The 15,784-nt window shown below is 39.3% G+C and overlaps 1 protein-coding gene across 8 annotated transcripts in view; it reads right to left on the bottom strand.

Moving 5' to 3' along the window:
- FOXP2 (forkhead box P2) overlaps positions 1-15,784 on the bottom strand; it is a 314,919-nt gene that overhangs the window by 104,516 nt on the left and 194,619 nt on the right. For 7 of the 8 annotated variants that reach the window (XR_014160507.1, XM_081877918.1, XM_081877921.1 and 4 more), the window contains one exon: positions 14,840-14,929. Coding sequence is in view for 6 of the 8 variants with exons in the window: in XM_081877918.1 (XP_081734044.1) it covers positions 14,840-14,929 (90 nt within the window). In the remaining 2 variants the exon portion in view is untranslated. Of the gene's footprint in view, positions 1-12,930; positions 13,010-14,839; positions 14,930-15,784 lie in introns of all 8 variants that reach the window. The other variant, XM_081877923.1, reaches the window with a different exon arrangement.

Below are 15,784 nucleotides of genomic sequence, written 5' to 3'. Positions count from 1 at the left end.
ACAAAGTGCATTAAGGTGATGGAAAGCTGGCCTATATAAAGCAGCAGCTTGAGTAATATTCACATGCTATTTACACACAGAAAATGAATCGGATAAAAGATCACTTCTTTCAAGCTGTGCTCTCTTTACAGTTACGGTTTGTCATCTTCTCCCTCTGCAGCAACAGATAGTGGCAAAGATTATTATTTTTTAAGTATTTAAGTTCATATATCTTAAAAATAATTGTATATGCTTACTTATATTTAGCACAAAAGATCTAGGGAGCATCTAGCTGACTAGTAGGCCACCTCCCTCCAAAATAAGTAGTAGGCCATCTCATCAACTAAGTGATTTCAAACACAATTGTGTATGTAGCAATGCAAGCAGAAAACCAAGTGGGCACAGCTAAGTATCTTAATAAGAAGTTATGTGGGGCACAGAACATTAAAATGCTCCTCCGAAGAAGGGAACAAGAACAGAGATTGCCTGCCTTCTGAGGGACTGGCAAACATGTTTATGGTTCATATGTTTTGAACATATTTTGCATTTTGATTTATCTGAATTGGCGCATACGACACAACATTCTGAGAAGAGCCAAATTCAATGGACAGATATATTCTGATCCATACATTAGTCAGAGAGGTGAGGTCAATTCACATAGGAATTTGCAAAGGTCGAATTCGTCAAGTGTTTCTGGCTCTTTTCTGAACACCCTCTTTGCAAGTTTTGACACGCTTACAACAAGAAACACACACAGATGTATCCTAGCCAAAATGCTAGCGAACACAGAGAATGTCCTTTCGTTCAATAGTTCCTGGTTGCTGCTACGGCTAGAACACGCCAGTGAGTTTAAACTCACTCCAACAGAGAAAAGTAAGTTGAGGCAGTACACGACAAACTCTTAAAGATGGAAGCAACTTGTTTACATCTCTGTCTCCGACTGGGCGGCTGCCTCACCCAGAGATGGATAGAGAGAGGGATCTGACAATTGGGAAAGACTTCACAAGTACAACCAACACTCTACTACATGGAACATACATATTTTCAGGATGCAGGCTTTGTTTACTAGCAATTTATGTAGATACTTAGATGATACACAAACACAGATGTATCTTTTTTCTATAGATAAAACATACCCAATTAACATTTTTTTTAGAAAAGCATAACCAAATGCAAATATCAACAAATCACAGTAGGCAACTAAAAAGTTGTCTGCCATATAACTTCAATAGATTTAAAAATCCACTAAACAATGACCTTTCAGCTCATTGGAGAAAAGCAGTCCTCATAAAGAAGATTTATATCTTTGTGAGCCTGTTCAATTAAATAAATAGGCTGTATTGCTGCAGTGAAATTCCTCTTAAAGGTCTTTAATAACTTTGAACATAGGAACCACAACCAGATAGCTGTCCAATTTAGCAACTATGCCGTCGCATCCCTGAAATCAGCTGGAATTACTGAAATTTGTTTAGGAATGAAGGTTGTGCTTTAATTGTAAAGTTGCACAATATAACATGTAGCACAACAATGGAAACAAACTTAAATGATCAGAGGTAACTGTAGTCCAACGCTTCACAGAACCACTGGCTTTTTAAAGACACAGATGTTTTAAAATAATTTACTTTCTGGAGTGTTCCTGTATGCTGTTATGATAGAAGCAGCCTTGACAGTGAAAATTTCTTTTCTCAGAGTATGCTCTAGAATATCATTAGCTAAGGAGATTAAACGTGATTTAATAGCAGTTATGTTAATGATCTAGAAATGTTCTTTAAAAGGATATAAAGTCACAATAATTTGTTTTAAAAAACTAGTGTAAAGAGTACTATGCAAGAAACTGTGAAAATCGCATAAGATTAACAATGCCGAGTTAACTCTAAAATGTTTGGCGAAAAATTTAGCAACCAATTCCAAGGCAAGAAGATGAATGCTAGTGTTTCTGCTGCCAAGAGGGCTTTTAGTTTGTGTGAAGCAAGCTACCATTCCAATAAGATTGTTAGTCTCCTTAACTATGAGCAAGAGGTTGTTTTAAAAGTAATTCATCTAAATCTAAAAAGGTATTGTCAGGAGTCTTGGTAAATGTTTCCCAAACAATGCTTTATTATTGCACTTCTAGAACCAATTAAGTGCAAGGTGACTTTCTCCAAAATCACTATTTTAAGTACATTACACACTTCTGTGGTGTGACCCGGTAAAAATCCGTTGTGCCAAGACTGCTCTGTCCAGTTTAACACTTGCAGATTTTGAAAATTAGGTTGGAAACTGTAGCAATTATGAAACAGGGACTGAACAGTTGCCTTCAGCATTGAGTATCTACCCCAGGCTTCCTCAACCTTGGCCCGCCAGATGTTTTTGGCCTACAACTCCCGTGATCCTTAGCTAGCAGGACCAGTGGTCAGGGATGCTGGGAATGGTAGTCTCAAAACATCTGGAGGGCCGAGGTTGAGGAAGCCTGATCTATCCCTTCTGTTTCATTGATTATGATCAGGCCAAGGCATGGTGAAGTTGCAACAACACAGGATAACCACTTGGGATTTGAACAGGCCACAGTTTTATTGATTACAGGTGCCAGCAAGTTTTTAGCGGCCATTGGTTGTGTATCCTGAATCAACCAACCTACTGCTTATTGACTATTCAGCAGGGTTAATGAAGGTTAAATGACATACATCAAATCGAGGCAGCCCTTCCCCTGAGATCACCATTTTGGGGGTGCCCTTGTGTAGGCTCCCCCTGCAATCTAGAACCCTGGGTGAGTATAGCAGGAACCCCTCTGTACATATTTGCCCTGAAGACACAGGAAGTGGGAATAAGCTGCATGGCAACAGGGGTGGGAGCAAAAGAGAGCATCTTCAAAATTCCTTTGTACTCTGCTTCCCTTCCATGTGAGCTATGACTTTTATCTATCTAACCATTTTTTAAAGTCAGCACTACTTCTTGTGGCAATTGGTTTATAAAGGTTTCCATGAGAGAAAATGTTAAAATATATATTTTTAAAAGGAAATTTTATTCTTCAGATACAAATTAAATATATAAACCCTACATAGTGACTTTCAATTTTTAGTTCTGCATTGTACTATTATTTTATATAAAGGAACAAGGCTTCCTCATTGTATCAACTCAAATGTGCCCCTCGGCTTTCACCTGAGAATGTGCAGTAACACCAGTGTCAGGGAGATGTCAAGATTGCAACTTTAAGACAATGTGCCACTATCAGAAGTGTCAGCGTTTTGAGAGAGTGTTAAGTTGCATTTCCACCTTGTATTATATCTCATTCCACTTTAGTGTGTGCTTAAAGTTCTTTGAAGAGTTACCTAGTAATATTTCTATATCATCAGCTTAACCAATTTTCAACCTCTCTTCCATCAACTTGCAGAAAAGACCTATAATACTGATAAACATCCAAAAAGTTGGTTTTAAACATTTTAATTCTCTTATTAAGAAATTGCAACAAAGCAATCTTTTGAAGGTTAAAAAATATATTGCAATTCTAAAATAGTCCTTTGGAAATATTGTATAAATAGAGGCAATACAAGTACAATAGAACCAAGGCAGTTAGTACTACAAATTTGCAGAGCATTACGAACAATATTATACCAATTGAAAAGTTTGAGCATAACTATAATTCAGTATAGATTTCCATTGAAACTGTGCAGGAAGAACGAAAGACAAAAGGAACTACTTCACACAAAACAAAACTATAGAATTTGCTACCTAAAGGCATATGAATGGCTGCTAATTTGGATGGCTTTATTTATTATTACTTGACTAGTTAGCTGCCATTACAAAAAAAATAGCCTCAAAGTGACCCAACAAAAAAAAAATGCCAACAAACAAAAACAATTTAAAGTCAAATTTAAAATGACGTACAAAACTCCTAAAAATGCTAATCAGGCCACACAATAAGTCCTACCCCACCCCATTAAAAGACTAGCACTACAGTAGAGACTCCCGGAATCACCAAAAGCCTACGTAAATAAAAAAAATTTAGCAACAACAAAATTTGACAACAATGGAACCACCTGTGTTTACCTGCAGAAAGAAGAGAACAGACAAAGAGCCTCCAATTAAACAGCCTGCTCTTATGCAGCTACCCTCTGTACTTCCCTTGGATGAGGTACATGAAGAAAGTTAAGACTGCAGGGTCCAAGCTGATTCAAGTGAGAATAGATGATCCTTGATGTTTGGGGTCTTGAGAGGCATAAGACCTTATAGGCCAAAGCCAGCCCTCTGAACTGAGCCTGGAAACTTTTGGGTAGCTGGTGCAGTCAGGCCAGATTTATTGCAGTATGTTCAGACCTTTTGATCTCAGTAATATGGCTTCAGAATTCTGCACTAGCTGTAGTTTCCAAACGGTCAGCCGTTACTACAACACATTGCAGTAAACTAACCTAGACATTACTAGAACACAGACAATTGAATCTGTCCAAACAGGCTTACCCTTCAAAAATATAACACCTTGCCATGTACAGCATGGGGGGGGGATCATTCCATATTTAGTTTAAGCAAACCATGGGTCTGTTCAAGGGTCATGGTAGCTTGTCTACAATGACCAAGGAAATATATTGGGCTGCTCCTGCACACATGGCTGAGCTCTTGTATAAAGGCATTGTTTACATCAGGCCTAGGCAAACTCGGCCTCCAGATGTTTTGGGACTACAACTCCCATCATCCCTAGCTAACAGGACCAGTGGTCAGAGATGATGGGAATTGTAGTCCCCCAAACACCTGGAGGGCCAAGTTTGCCTATGCCTGGTTTACATGAATGGATACCACCTCCACAGTGCAGCTGTTCCACAGTGTGCTGCAGCCACTATGGAAATTGCAGCTGGTTGTGTCTACAACACCAGTAAGCCAAAAGCCGGTGGGGTCGGAAATAGAGGTGGCCCACTCATTTTTGCCACACTCTTTCTCTCCCGTCTTTTTTCTTTCCTTCTTCCATTTCTCCCCTCTCCCCCCCCCCAAAAAAAAACCACCCCTGTGGTGTTTTGGTTTAGAAAAAGGTCATGAGCTTAACTGCTAGGTCTGTGTGTGCATGGAAGTTTAGCACTATGGAAACTAGCCTGAGTGAGCCATGGGCTCTAGCATTTGCTCTCCCATCTTCTCTTCTAGATGTGGCTGTAAGGAAGAGAATGGAAGGATTTGCTTCCATTTTCAACTAATCACACTTATTTTTCACTATGGTTTATCTGAACAAGCCAGGATTGTGAACTGCCATTTGCAGCCATCTCCTTCAGACAAGCCACGTTAAAAACTAATCACTGTCTGTTCAGAGACATAACAAAAGCCCATAGTTGGTTTTAAACAGGGAGCAAATGATCCCAAGAGCCAGCCAGCCTTGTGCCATACTGCTACTCCATGGTTCAGTGTTACGCCGAAATGAGGCCAGTGTGTGCTATGGTAAACTTTTCATAAATTTAGCTGCCAACACAGACCTCTTGCTTAAATGCTCCTCAAAATAACAAACATTTTTTTTCTTAGATTATATTTATTTGGTGGATTTGTCTTTCTAAAGTTTTGGAGTAAAATAAAGAATCAAGAACTGGGAATGTAATCTCTTTTTGTCCTTAAATTTTATTTACTAACTTAGCTGTGAATCTTTGCAATAGAATGGGTGTGAATATATATATTTTCCACTTATTTTCTTGTCCCTACAGGCTAATAAAATAAACACCAAGTAATTAAACCTATAGGTACATTTAACTTTCCTCACACCAACTTATATAAAATGATTACTTCAATTAAGTGTTCATGCTAAACAAACAAAGCTTACCTTAGCCACCCGCTATTCCATTCAGCTTGATATTTATACAACACGCTTGGTACACATAGAGCTTAACCCTTTGCTTTCAGGAGTCATGATTTCCTGACACATGACTTCTAATACACATAGCTGTCAACTTACAGATTTGAAAATAAGGGACCAGCAGCCAAAATAAGGGACCTGCAGCCTCACCTGTTCCAGGCACTCCAGTCTTCCTGTCCTCCTGCAGTCTGGTCAAACTCATGCTGGGTAGCTTCGAGAACACTGTCCAACCAACTTTGTAACCAGAGGTTCAACTGAATAGAATCTGAATCACATGCACCACAAGGCCTATGCAGCCTCAACTAAAGATGGCTCTCTGGCCTGGCTTTGCACTGCAAAGTTTGCAGCAGCACATGCAACAAAATGGCGTCCAGAATTCAAAAAACCCCTCAGCTTGCATTAACTAGCCACACACAAGGCATGCAAGCTCCACCCCCCAGTCATCCTTAGACTTATTATTGGGTGAGCAACACAGCCAAGCAACACAGTTGGAGCCTCCCTCCTCCCTGGCCGGCAGGGAGGGAGAGGAGCTGCTTCCTTTGAAATTTAAAGGACATCATTTAAGGGACATTTAAGGGACATCCGTCAATAAGGGACAGCAGCGGGACATGGCGCTGGAATAAGGGACTGTCCCTTCAAATAAGGGACACTTGACAGCTATGCTAATACAGAATGTTTAAGTACCAACAACAGAGGGGGAAAATATGCTGGTCCTAATATTTATTTTTCAAACTTATATCTTGCCTGCTTTTCAAATGAAAAGCCGAAGTGGTAACAACAACAACAACAACAACAACAACAACAACAAGAAGTAGTCATGGAAACAATTCAACCAAATTATACATCAAAACCATAGCTTGATAAACAAGACCACAGTAAACATTACAAAAAAGCCATCAGAATTAAACAAAATACTGTACCAGAAAGAAGGCCTTTTAAAAGAAGCATGTCGCCACCAGCCATTTAAAATAACGTAGTGAGAGGTCTGATGCAGCTTGCTTGAAAAGACATTCCACAGTGTGGGTGCCACTGCAGAAAAGGCCCTACTTTATTCTCCGCTTCACAGTGTCAAGAGACCTAGAGCAGGAATATCAGAATATGATCCAAGTGTGCAGGAAGGCTCATATGGAAGTTGATGGTCGCAGGTCCCGAGCTTTTAAGGTCTTTAAAGGTCAACACCAATCAATATCTTCAATTGAGCTCAGAAGCAAACTGGCAGCCAGTGCCGATCACACACTGGTGTTATAAAATTTGAAGCGGCTAACACAAGTCAGCATCCCAATTGAAACTTTTCACACTAGTTACAATTTTCTAAATTTAGCTATAGGGCAGTCTTATATAGTCCTCTGCCACAAAAGTCTTATGTGTTACATTCCTCACATGATGAGGGATATTATCAGAGATAAGTGCACCAGGTCAGCTCACCATTCCCATTGCCTCCATAAGTTTTGGGGTGGATGGGGGAGATAACAACAGTGGGGCCTGTTTTCTGATTATTATTTTTTGTGAGCTTCCCGTGAGATTTAGAATTCAGATTTTCCTGAATTCCCTCCCTAGAAATGTTTGTCTGGCCTCTCCAGCACCTACAGTTAAACGGACTCAAGGAGTAAAGCCAAGCTACAAACCTGATCTTTTCAACCCCATCCAGAACAGGTTGTAAACCGAAACCTGAGTCACACAGTCCACCCATCAACATTACTTCTGATTTGTCTGAATTAAATTTTAGCTTGCCCTACCCAACCAATCCTTCATACCCACCAAATAGCAGTTCAGCCTTTCTACTTCTTCCCTAAGATAAGAGGACAATTCAAAACAGAGTTTGGTGTCATTAGCACAGTGATGGCTCTGAACTCCAACTCTCTGGGTGAGTTCAGCCAGCAGTTTCATGTATTTATTAAACAGTGTGGGGACAAAATGGAACCTCACAGAACCCCATACGTTAGCAATCAGTTAATTAACCAATCAAATAATAAAGGAATATTTCTGTAACTCACTAGTTGTCATAAAGTATGGCAACGGGAATTTGGATGGATCTGGAAATTGTTAAGTGGTGAGCATACTGGAGTCTCGGGTGATTAATGAGGTGGCAAGTTTGTGGTGGATGACACACCAAATCATTTGAAATAGAAAAACCCAAAATGGACTGCAAAAAGCTCCAAAAATGATTTCCTCAGAGTAAGTAGGTAACGATGTTCTCGAAGCTACAAACATGAGCCTGACCAAACTGCGGGAGGCAGTAGAAGACAGGAGTGCCTGGCGTGCTCTGGTCCATGGGGTCACGAAGAGTCAGACACGACTAAACGACTAAACAACAACAAGTAGGTAACGAAACGGCCAATTAGGTTCAATGTAAGTAAAGAGAAAGGGATACGCTTTGGGGCAAAAAGTCCTGAGTATACAAATACATGGACAAGTATATAAACTGGATGTACTAACCTAGAAAGAAGTCTTGGGGTTCAACAAAATCCTAAACTCAGTGAGCAGCAGGGGTGTAAAAGGCATGCTGAATGAGGGAAGTTGTTGAAATTAAAACAACCAAAACTGACATTATGTTACATAAATCTGTGGTGTGGAATATTGCATACAGTGGTACCTCGGGTTACGAACTTAATTCGTTCCGGAGGTCCGTTCTTAACCTGAAACTGTTCTTAACCTGAAGCACCACTTTAGCTAATGGGGCCTCCTGCTGCCGCCGCGCCGCAGGAGCACGATTTCTGTTCTCATCCTGAAGCAAAGTTCTTAACCTGAAGCACTATTTCTGGGTTAGCGGAGTCTGTAAACTGAAGCACATGTAACCTGAAGCATATGTAACCTGAGGTGCCACTGTACAGTTCTAGCCACTGCCTCACAAAAAGTTATCATCAAATAACAAAATGTGTCAAAAAAAAATAGTAATAAAAAAGAAATACACCATCTACTCTACATCTGATACACATTTTGGCAAATGTTGGCCAGGTGGGAGTGGGTTGCTTGAAATGGCTTCACAGGGCAAATGGGGAAGTTTGGCAGATCTAATTAGGCTGGAGATTTCCCACTGCTGGCTAAACAGTCTGGCAGTGATGCTTCCGAGTGTCAGACAGTCTTTTGTGCACACCTGTGGAGATGCCCAGGACTGCACCTGGGGCATAATGCATGGTATGTGATGTGTCACTGAACCATGGTCCTTTCTATCATTGTCTAAGAGGCTACATTAGCCCAACAGCCAGATTTTGAGGGCAAGCTCCATAAACACATCTCAAAGTCTAGAACCAAAAGCACGTGAGCAGAAATTCAGCTCTCTATTATGTGAAAGTGCCATATGAACATTCACTTATTATTATTATATTGACCCCTTTTCATAGCTATCCCAAAGGTCAGCTGAAGTTGTGTTTCTAAGTCTGCCAAATTTAAATAATACTGACCTACATTAAAAAGAGTTATTAGGATTACTGAGGTAATGTGCATTAAGCTCCTTAAAAACTCAGAGAGTTATATACTTTATATTGTATATTACATGTATTTTTCTTTTTTGGTAGCTTTGGTATCAAAGATGCTTAAGGAAAACTATTTCCATGGTGCATGTGGTTTTTACCTTGAGTTTACTTTTGAGGTTGCGGCACCAAAATTCAGGAGAGTTTAAAATCCACTTTTTCTGTTTAATGGAAGAAGAGGCTGAGAAATAAACCTTTGACGACAGTGAGTCTATGGTCAGTACACATACAGAACTTAAGTTCATGGTCAAATTCAGGGTGTTCAAGGCACAAGCCCTGCTTCGGCTAACACATTTTTATTCAATAAAGCCTTAACACTCAGCAGCCAGTCAATCTATCACTGTTAGTTTGCTATCAACATAGAAATGTCCTAATGGGAACTATGATTCATTCCTCCAAAGCATTTATCTGTGGTCCAGTAAAAGATGATTTTTTAAAATTAAAGGCTCAATAGTTTAACCGCTTTTAATGAACGTGCAGTACAAGTGACCACAGTGAAATGAATTTCCAAGAGAAGTACCAACATACTGCTTTGGAAGGAAGTCTGCACTTTTCTAGAAATATTTGATAGAGTTGTTTGATGCACATGATTTAACCCCCACCCCCCACAAAAAAAACACAGGAAAAGGGCCCTTCTACAACTGCCATTGTGTAGGGTTACATTGTTTGCAGTAATTTTCAGCTGACAGATTTGCCAACAAAACCAAGCCCATTATCTGCTAGAAAATAATAAAAAGACATGCATTGTATAGAACTTTCATTTAAATAAATACCACATTATATAAATCAGCTTTGCCTTTAAATAAAAACATGGTATACACAGGAGATGTGATGGCAAACATTACCTAATGCTCCCCGTTTGCTTGCTGATGTGTGAGCCAGGTATAAAGTTTTATTAGGTTTTTTTATTAGACTTATAATGCAGTTCCAACCTGTCTCCATTTGCCAGATCAGTCAGTTGTGCCAAAACAGAGGAAATTAGAAACACATTAATATGAAACCCTTTAAGATGCTGATGGGGTATGCTGGTCCTCTTCATTTACTTCAATCTGATCCTAAACCCGCTTACTTCTGAGAATCTTCTGCTGAGTTCATTGAGGATTACTTCTGGATTAAAACTCTTAACATTGGAATCTATATGCGTATTTACTCAGAAGTAAATTCCACTGTGTTCAACAGGGATTACACCCTAGTAAAAAAATTAGATTGTAAGAAGGGGTGCTTACAGGATTTTCTGGGCCCAGTTCACTCTGTATGTGAATTGGGCTCTCCAGTCCGGCTGTAGTAGAGGACATAGATTTATATAAAATGTGTATATGCTTTGTGTTGTAGGTAAATGTATGTCCTTTTTTGCAGGTGGAGTTGAGGCCCTCAAAATAAATCAGTGGTTGCAAGCATCATAAAACGTGTAACAGAATGTGGACGGGTAAAGCTTTTCCTATAATTGTATTTCCATAGTAGAAAAACCTTTACCTGTTGGATTTCTGCCTGTCACACACTTCTTAAAATCACAAGAACCCTGCTTCCCTCAATGCCAACCCTAAACCAAAACCAAGGCTGCACTTCTGTACCCACTGACCTAGGAGTGAGTTTTGCACTGTCATTGGGAACAGAATGGGGGATTCGTTAACATCCACTTGCATGTGGTAGAATTAGCAAAAAATAATTTATAGGGAGTACCTGATCTCAGATGAAAGCACCACAGGAATGAGGCATCCTGGTTTATAGGAAAAACAAGGATTCCTATTGTCTTGTTTCCCCAAAACACAGCTCTGATTTCACTCATTGGCTAAAAATACTGAATGGTGACAATAGACAGGCTTGGTCATCATACAGAAATCACTTAGAAGGGTATCTGCACATTTTGCTTCATAACTTTTTAGAAGGGCTAAAGAATTGATTTTTAAAAAAATGAAAGATCAGTCTGGCGGCCTTGCAAGCTGTACCTTCTGTACCTGTCTTTTGGTAACCCTAAGTCCCACAACCCCAGTTTGCACTATTAAATCCTCGCTTAATGAGCCAAATTATTCACAAGTTTAGTGTGTTTGCACACATCCCCTTCACTCCTACTTCATTCACCCCTTTGTGTGAGCAGGGAACAAACCAGGAAGCCACAGCAAACCACAGTTTCTTGTTACATGTGAACCAGGAATATCAATACAATCAGGAATCCTCCCCAGCAGGCTCTATCATGGTTAACAGCTTCTGGCAAAGCCAGAGCAAAGGGGCTGAGTGGTCTGGATTTGATTGTGCAAATGCAGCTACTGTGTTCAATGACATTTATAGTTTAATGAGTATAGGATTGCAGCTTAAGACTGCACCAATCCTAGCACATCAGGCTTTTAAATGTTCTTTTAAAAATACAATTGCATCAGTGAAACACTGGAACAAGTCAACATTAAATATGGCTTAACAAAAATAAAGGAAGTGTCACTATTTGTGACCCATGGGGTCACAAATTCAATATAAATTTCCACTACCCAATGAACAACACAGAGCTTTGTATTTGCAGTTAATATCAGAAATATATAAACCAGGAGAGGCAAACCTTTTTTTAGCCTGAGGGCCATGTACTCTCATGAGAAAACATCTGGGAACCATATGTTGGGCGTGGGCAGGGTCAGAGGTAAGTGTGGATGGGACTATAAAGAATAGTGAGGCGGGGAACAATAGATGTGACGCCTACCTTTGTACAGCAGATTGCATTCTAGCCACACAAAAGTCAGAAGATTCTACATGGTCACACCCATACATCTCTCCAAACTCCATGAAGGTAAGAAAGAGGCATTATCACAGTTCAAAGTACTTTCCAGCCACGCAAACACATTTAAGAATAGCAATGAGCAGGACTGGTGAGGGCTATGGCTATGGTAGAGTGGTGTTGTCTAGAGACAGACTCAGTGGGCTATATTCAGCACCAACCCTTGACATAAATTTCAAGGTTTCGTTATAAAATTCTCTATCCCCCCCATGTGTGTCACAATTCAAATTATGTTAGATGCATATAAATATATTAAGTTAATTTCTTAACTTACTTAACTAGAAGACCAAGCTTAAGAGACAAATCAGAGCTTTAAAGTATAACTGCATTTACTCAGAATTAGAAGTCAGTAAATGCTCTCCTTTATTCCTCATTATAGGGACAAGGTCTACCTCCCCTCTCCTCTGGAGTAGCTGTAAGGAGAAAGCAAGCTTTTACTTCTAATTTTGCTTAACTGCAGTTTAGTGTTACATTTGGATCCTAAACTATAGCAAACCTTAACTACGGTTTGCAGAAAAATCTGAAGTTGGCTTCTTTCAAACAAACCCATCCAGCAATGACTGTCTGTGAGGCCTGAATGCATCTACAAACTGTGATTAATAAAAAATGAAAGAAACTTCTTCAAATCCCTCCTTGCTGCTGCGCCAGAGAAGGAAGGCAGGGAAGCAGACAACACCAGGGCTCACTGTGGCTCATTTCCACTCAAATAAACCATGGTTTATCATGAAGTTCGAATGAAGACTTTGTGTTCTCTTTTTACATCATCTGTTATCCTCGGATAACAACTTCTGAATTCATTTTAACATCCTATTTGTTCAAGGAGTAATATTTGAAAGGCTGAAGTAAGGGCTACTTTGGATGCTACATTTTACGTAGTATTGCAGAGGCAACACTGGGAAAATCAGAGGCTCTTTACTCACATCTTTCATCCTGAAACAACAGCAAGGCTATCATCTTCAGCAGATAAGAGTTCAGAGGTCCATAGAGCAACACAGTGATCTGTGAATGACCCAAGATAATCAGCAATGGATCTTCCGTTTGTGTATGGATTCCCTGGAGTAAGGTGTTACTTCATGTAGCACAAACAGGATGCCCTAATCCAGGGCCCTGAATCCCTGTCCCCATGCATGTCTAGCACAGAGCTGTATTACAGCAACCCTGAGAGAAAAGTACTCACAGTTTCAAATAGTAACAAATATGTCTCTTCTTTCCAAGCAAAATTTCAGCATCCCCTGGGGAAATGTCCACTTATTTATTTATGTTGTCTTCACTTGTCGTCAGTGGCACCATCAACTGCCCAGTGTGACTGGGGCAACCCAGTCAGTTGGGCAGGGTACAAGTAATAAATTATTATTATTATTATTACTACACCAAATTTAGCTATGCAACATTTTGACACAATCGCCATTCACTACATGATTGGGTGGGATCATATACGTGACTAGCCAGCAAGGAGACAAATGCAGCAACCTAGGGGTTAAATGGCACGGAACCAAAGGAAAATAATGTTCTCAGGGTTGGGAAAGTCAGTATTTGTACAACTCTGAAAGCTTTTTTTCTTTTGGATAGGGTTCAAATCCCCCCGCCCCAATACCAATTACTAGTTTCCACAGAAAATATTTGCCATCCCTAGTAAATATCCTATTTTCTACTTCTCATTTTGGTCCCACATGGAAGTTGTCAAAAATCACCTCTACACAGCAGCGTTCCATGTGGCAACTTTAAGCATCTCAAAACAATTTCGCTGGCAGCGCAGGCTCCCCACCCCACTACCAACAGCATGGCACCAGCATAAAGAGACTCCCTGTGATTACGGCTAACCACATGGTTAGTGGCTTTCAAACATTTCAAATATCACATGAAGCACGGTCACCTAGAAGTCATTTTTGGCAGCCTGCATGCAGTGCCTGTAACATTTCAATCAGCCTTTGGTTTAAAAGAAAGTGAAACACTGAATTCACTCAAATGCCTGTTTAGATACAATGGCATCAGCTTGAAAACTTTCTCTATACTTATGAGGGAAGTAAAGAAAAGCATGGGTTGTATTGTGAGAGGAAGAACAACATTATTACTACTCCTAGGAATATATGCACACTTTAAGAACCTTCCATTTTTCAGCAGTGAAATAACAAATATTTGGCTCACATAAAACAAGTAAGAACTAGCTTTTGACAGCAGGGCCTGGTTCCACTCCTTTTGCTATGTCACCTAAGTCATTTATAAACAACCATAAAAGCAAAACAAAAAACCACCACTATCCTCATCGGATTAACAAGATTTATATTTATAATCTGTATGTATTTTTCTATTAAATATTATGAACAATAGCTGAAGCACATGATAAAAACATTCTTTTTGGATCCTTACACAATATGAAGAAAGGGCGGGGGGAGCCCTTAACACACAACCAGTTCGATAAAATACATCGTTCTAATAGCAGGAGGGGTTGCTCTTTGCATATTCAGATAATTGTTCTGAAAGCTTTCCATTCCTGAAAAATTGCCACTTTACAACCAAGTGTTCAGAGTGAAGAATGTGCACAAAATTCCCCAGCTATCTGTAGGAAGATTATTTGTATAGCGCCTGTTGGACCCGAGATTGTTCTGCTTCACTCTGTGTGACCTTTTAAGCCAGTACAAGCTTCTATAAAAGGGGTTCTTCTTGCGTAGTAACGTTTCTTAATAAATTACAGTTCTAATAGTAAAGCTAAAGCCATTTGCAAAAATGTAAATATGCAAGAATGCAACAAGGTACAGCTGTATACCTATATTTAGGTGTACTTGAGTGCTACAGCGATTAGGTCTCAGATGTAAAGAATGATTTACTAACCTGCAATGGTCTCTGTTTATCACTGCTCTTGGGAGATTTCAGCCCAGTTGTCTGTTGCTGTAAAAGCAGCTGTCTGGCTGCCTGCAAAGCCTGCAAGTAAATACAATATCAAGGTAAATCATTTTTGAACATTTAATTGAAAATGTTATTGCTTGTAACTTACCCCATGTTAACTTTCAAGCATAATTTGATCTTCCCTTATACAATCTGAAAACAGAAGACTTTATGTGGAATTTTCTTGGTGTGTTTAAAGAAAATGGAAAGTACTTATGCGAAATATTGTGAAAAAGTATATATGTGCAACAAATCCTCAAGGAAATAGCATTAATTTGTATAAAGTGCTTGAAGAGGAAAAATCATAAACCGCATCAATAGCCTCATCTCCACAAGGAACTTGTCTTTAAGTGTTCAGCTAAAATGCTCACACCCTTGTAAATCATCATTCAATTTGCATTTTCATATTACAATTTTTAAGCAAAAGCAGTAGACTTCAAGTGTTACCGGAAGCTGTAATTAAATTTGACGAATCAACATCAGATTATCTTGAAAGTGAATTAATAAGGATATTCATTGAAGATTAAAAACACTTTTTTGTACTTACAATTCAAGGGGAAACCTCTTGTTTGACAAAATAAAGTGGAGTTTTAATGCCAAATAAAATTAAGAGGCTTTCATTTGCATTCTTCGTAAACTCTGAGAACAAAGAAATCACTACCTAGCCAATCAGATTAGCTTCTGTGGGTGATAGCACTGCAATCAAAATATAGCATTAAAAAAAATCTTTGCATTTGAATTAAGTAAAACAAAACTGTGCACAAGAGAAAGATGCCAATTACCAGGAAAATAGCTAACTTTAAAATGTGGTCTACACAAGCGGAACAACTAATGTGGATAGTAAAGTCTTTTTTTTTTTTTTTTTAAAGGAACCCTTCAAAACCAACTATA

This window comes from Podarcis erhardii, assembly GCF_964252035.2.
Source record: "Podarcis erhardii genome assembly, chromosome: 10".
Taxonomy (NCBI): domain Eukaryota; kingdom Metazoa; phylum Chordata; class Lepidosauria; order Squamata; family Lacertidae; genus Podarcis; species Podarcis erhardii.
Note: the sequence above shows the minus strand (reverse complement) of the source record. Positions and strands in the feature narration are given on the sequence as shown.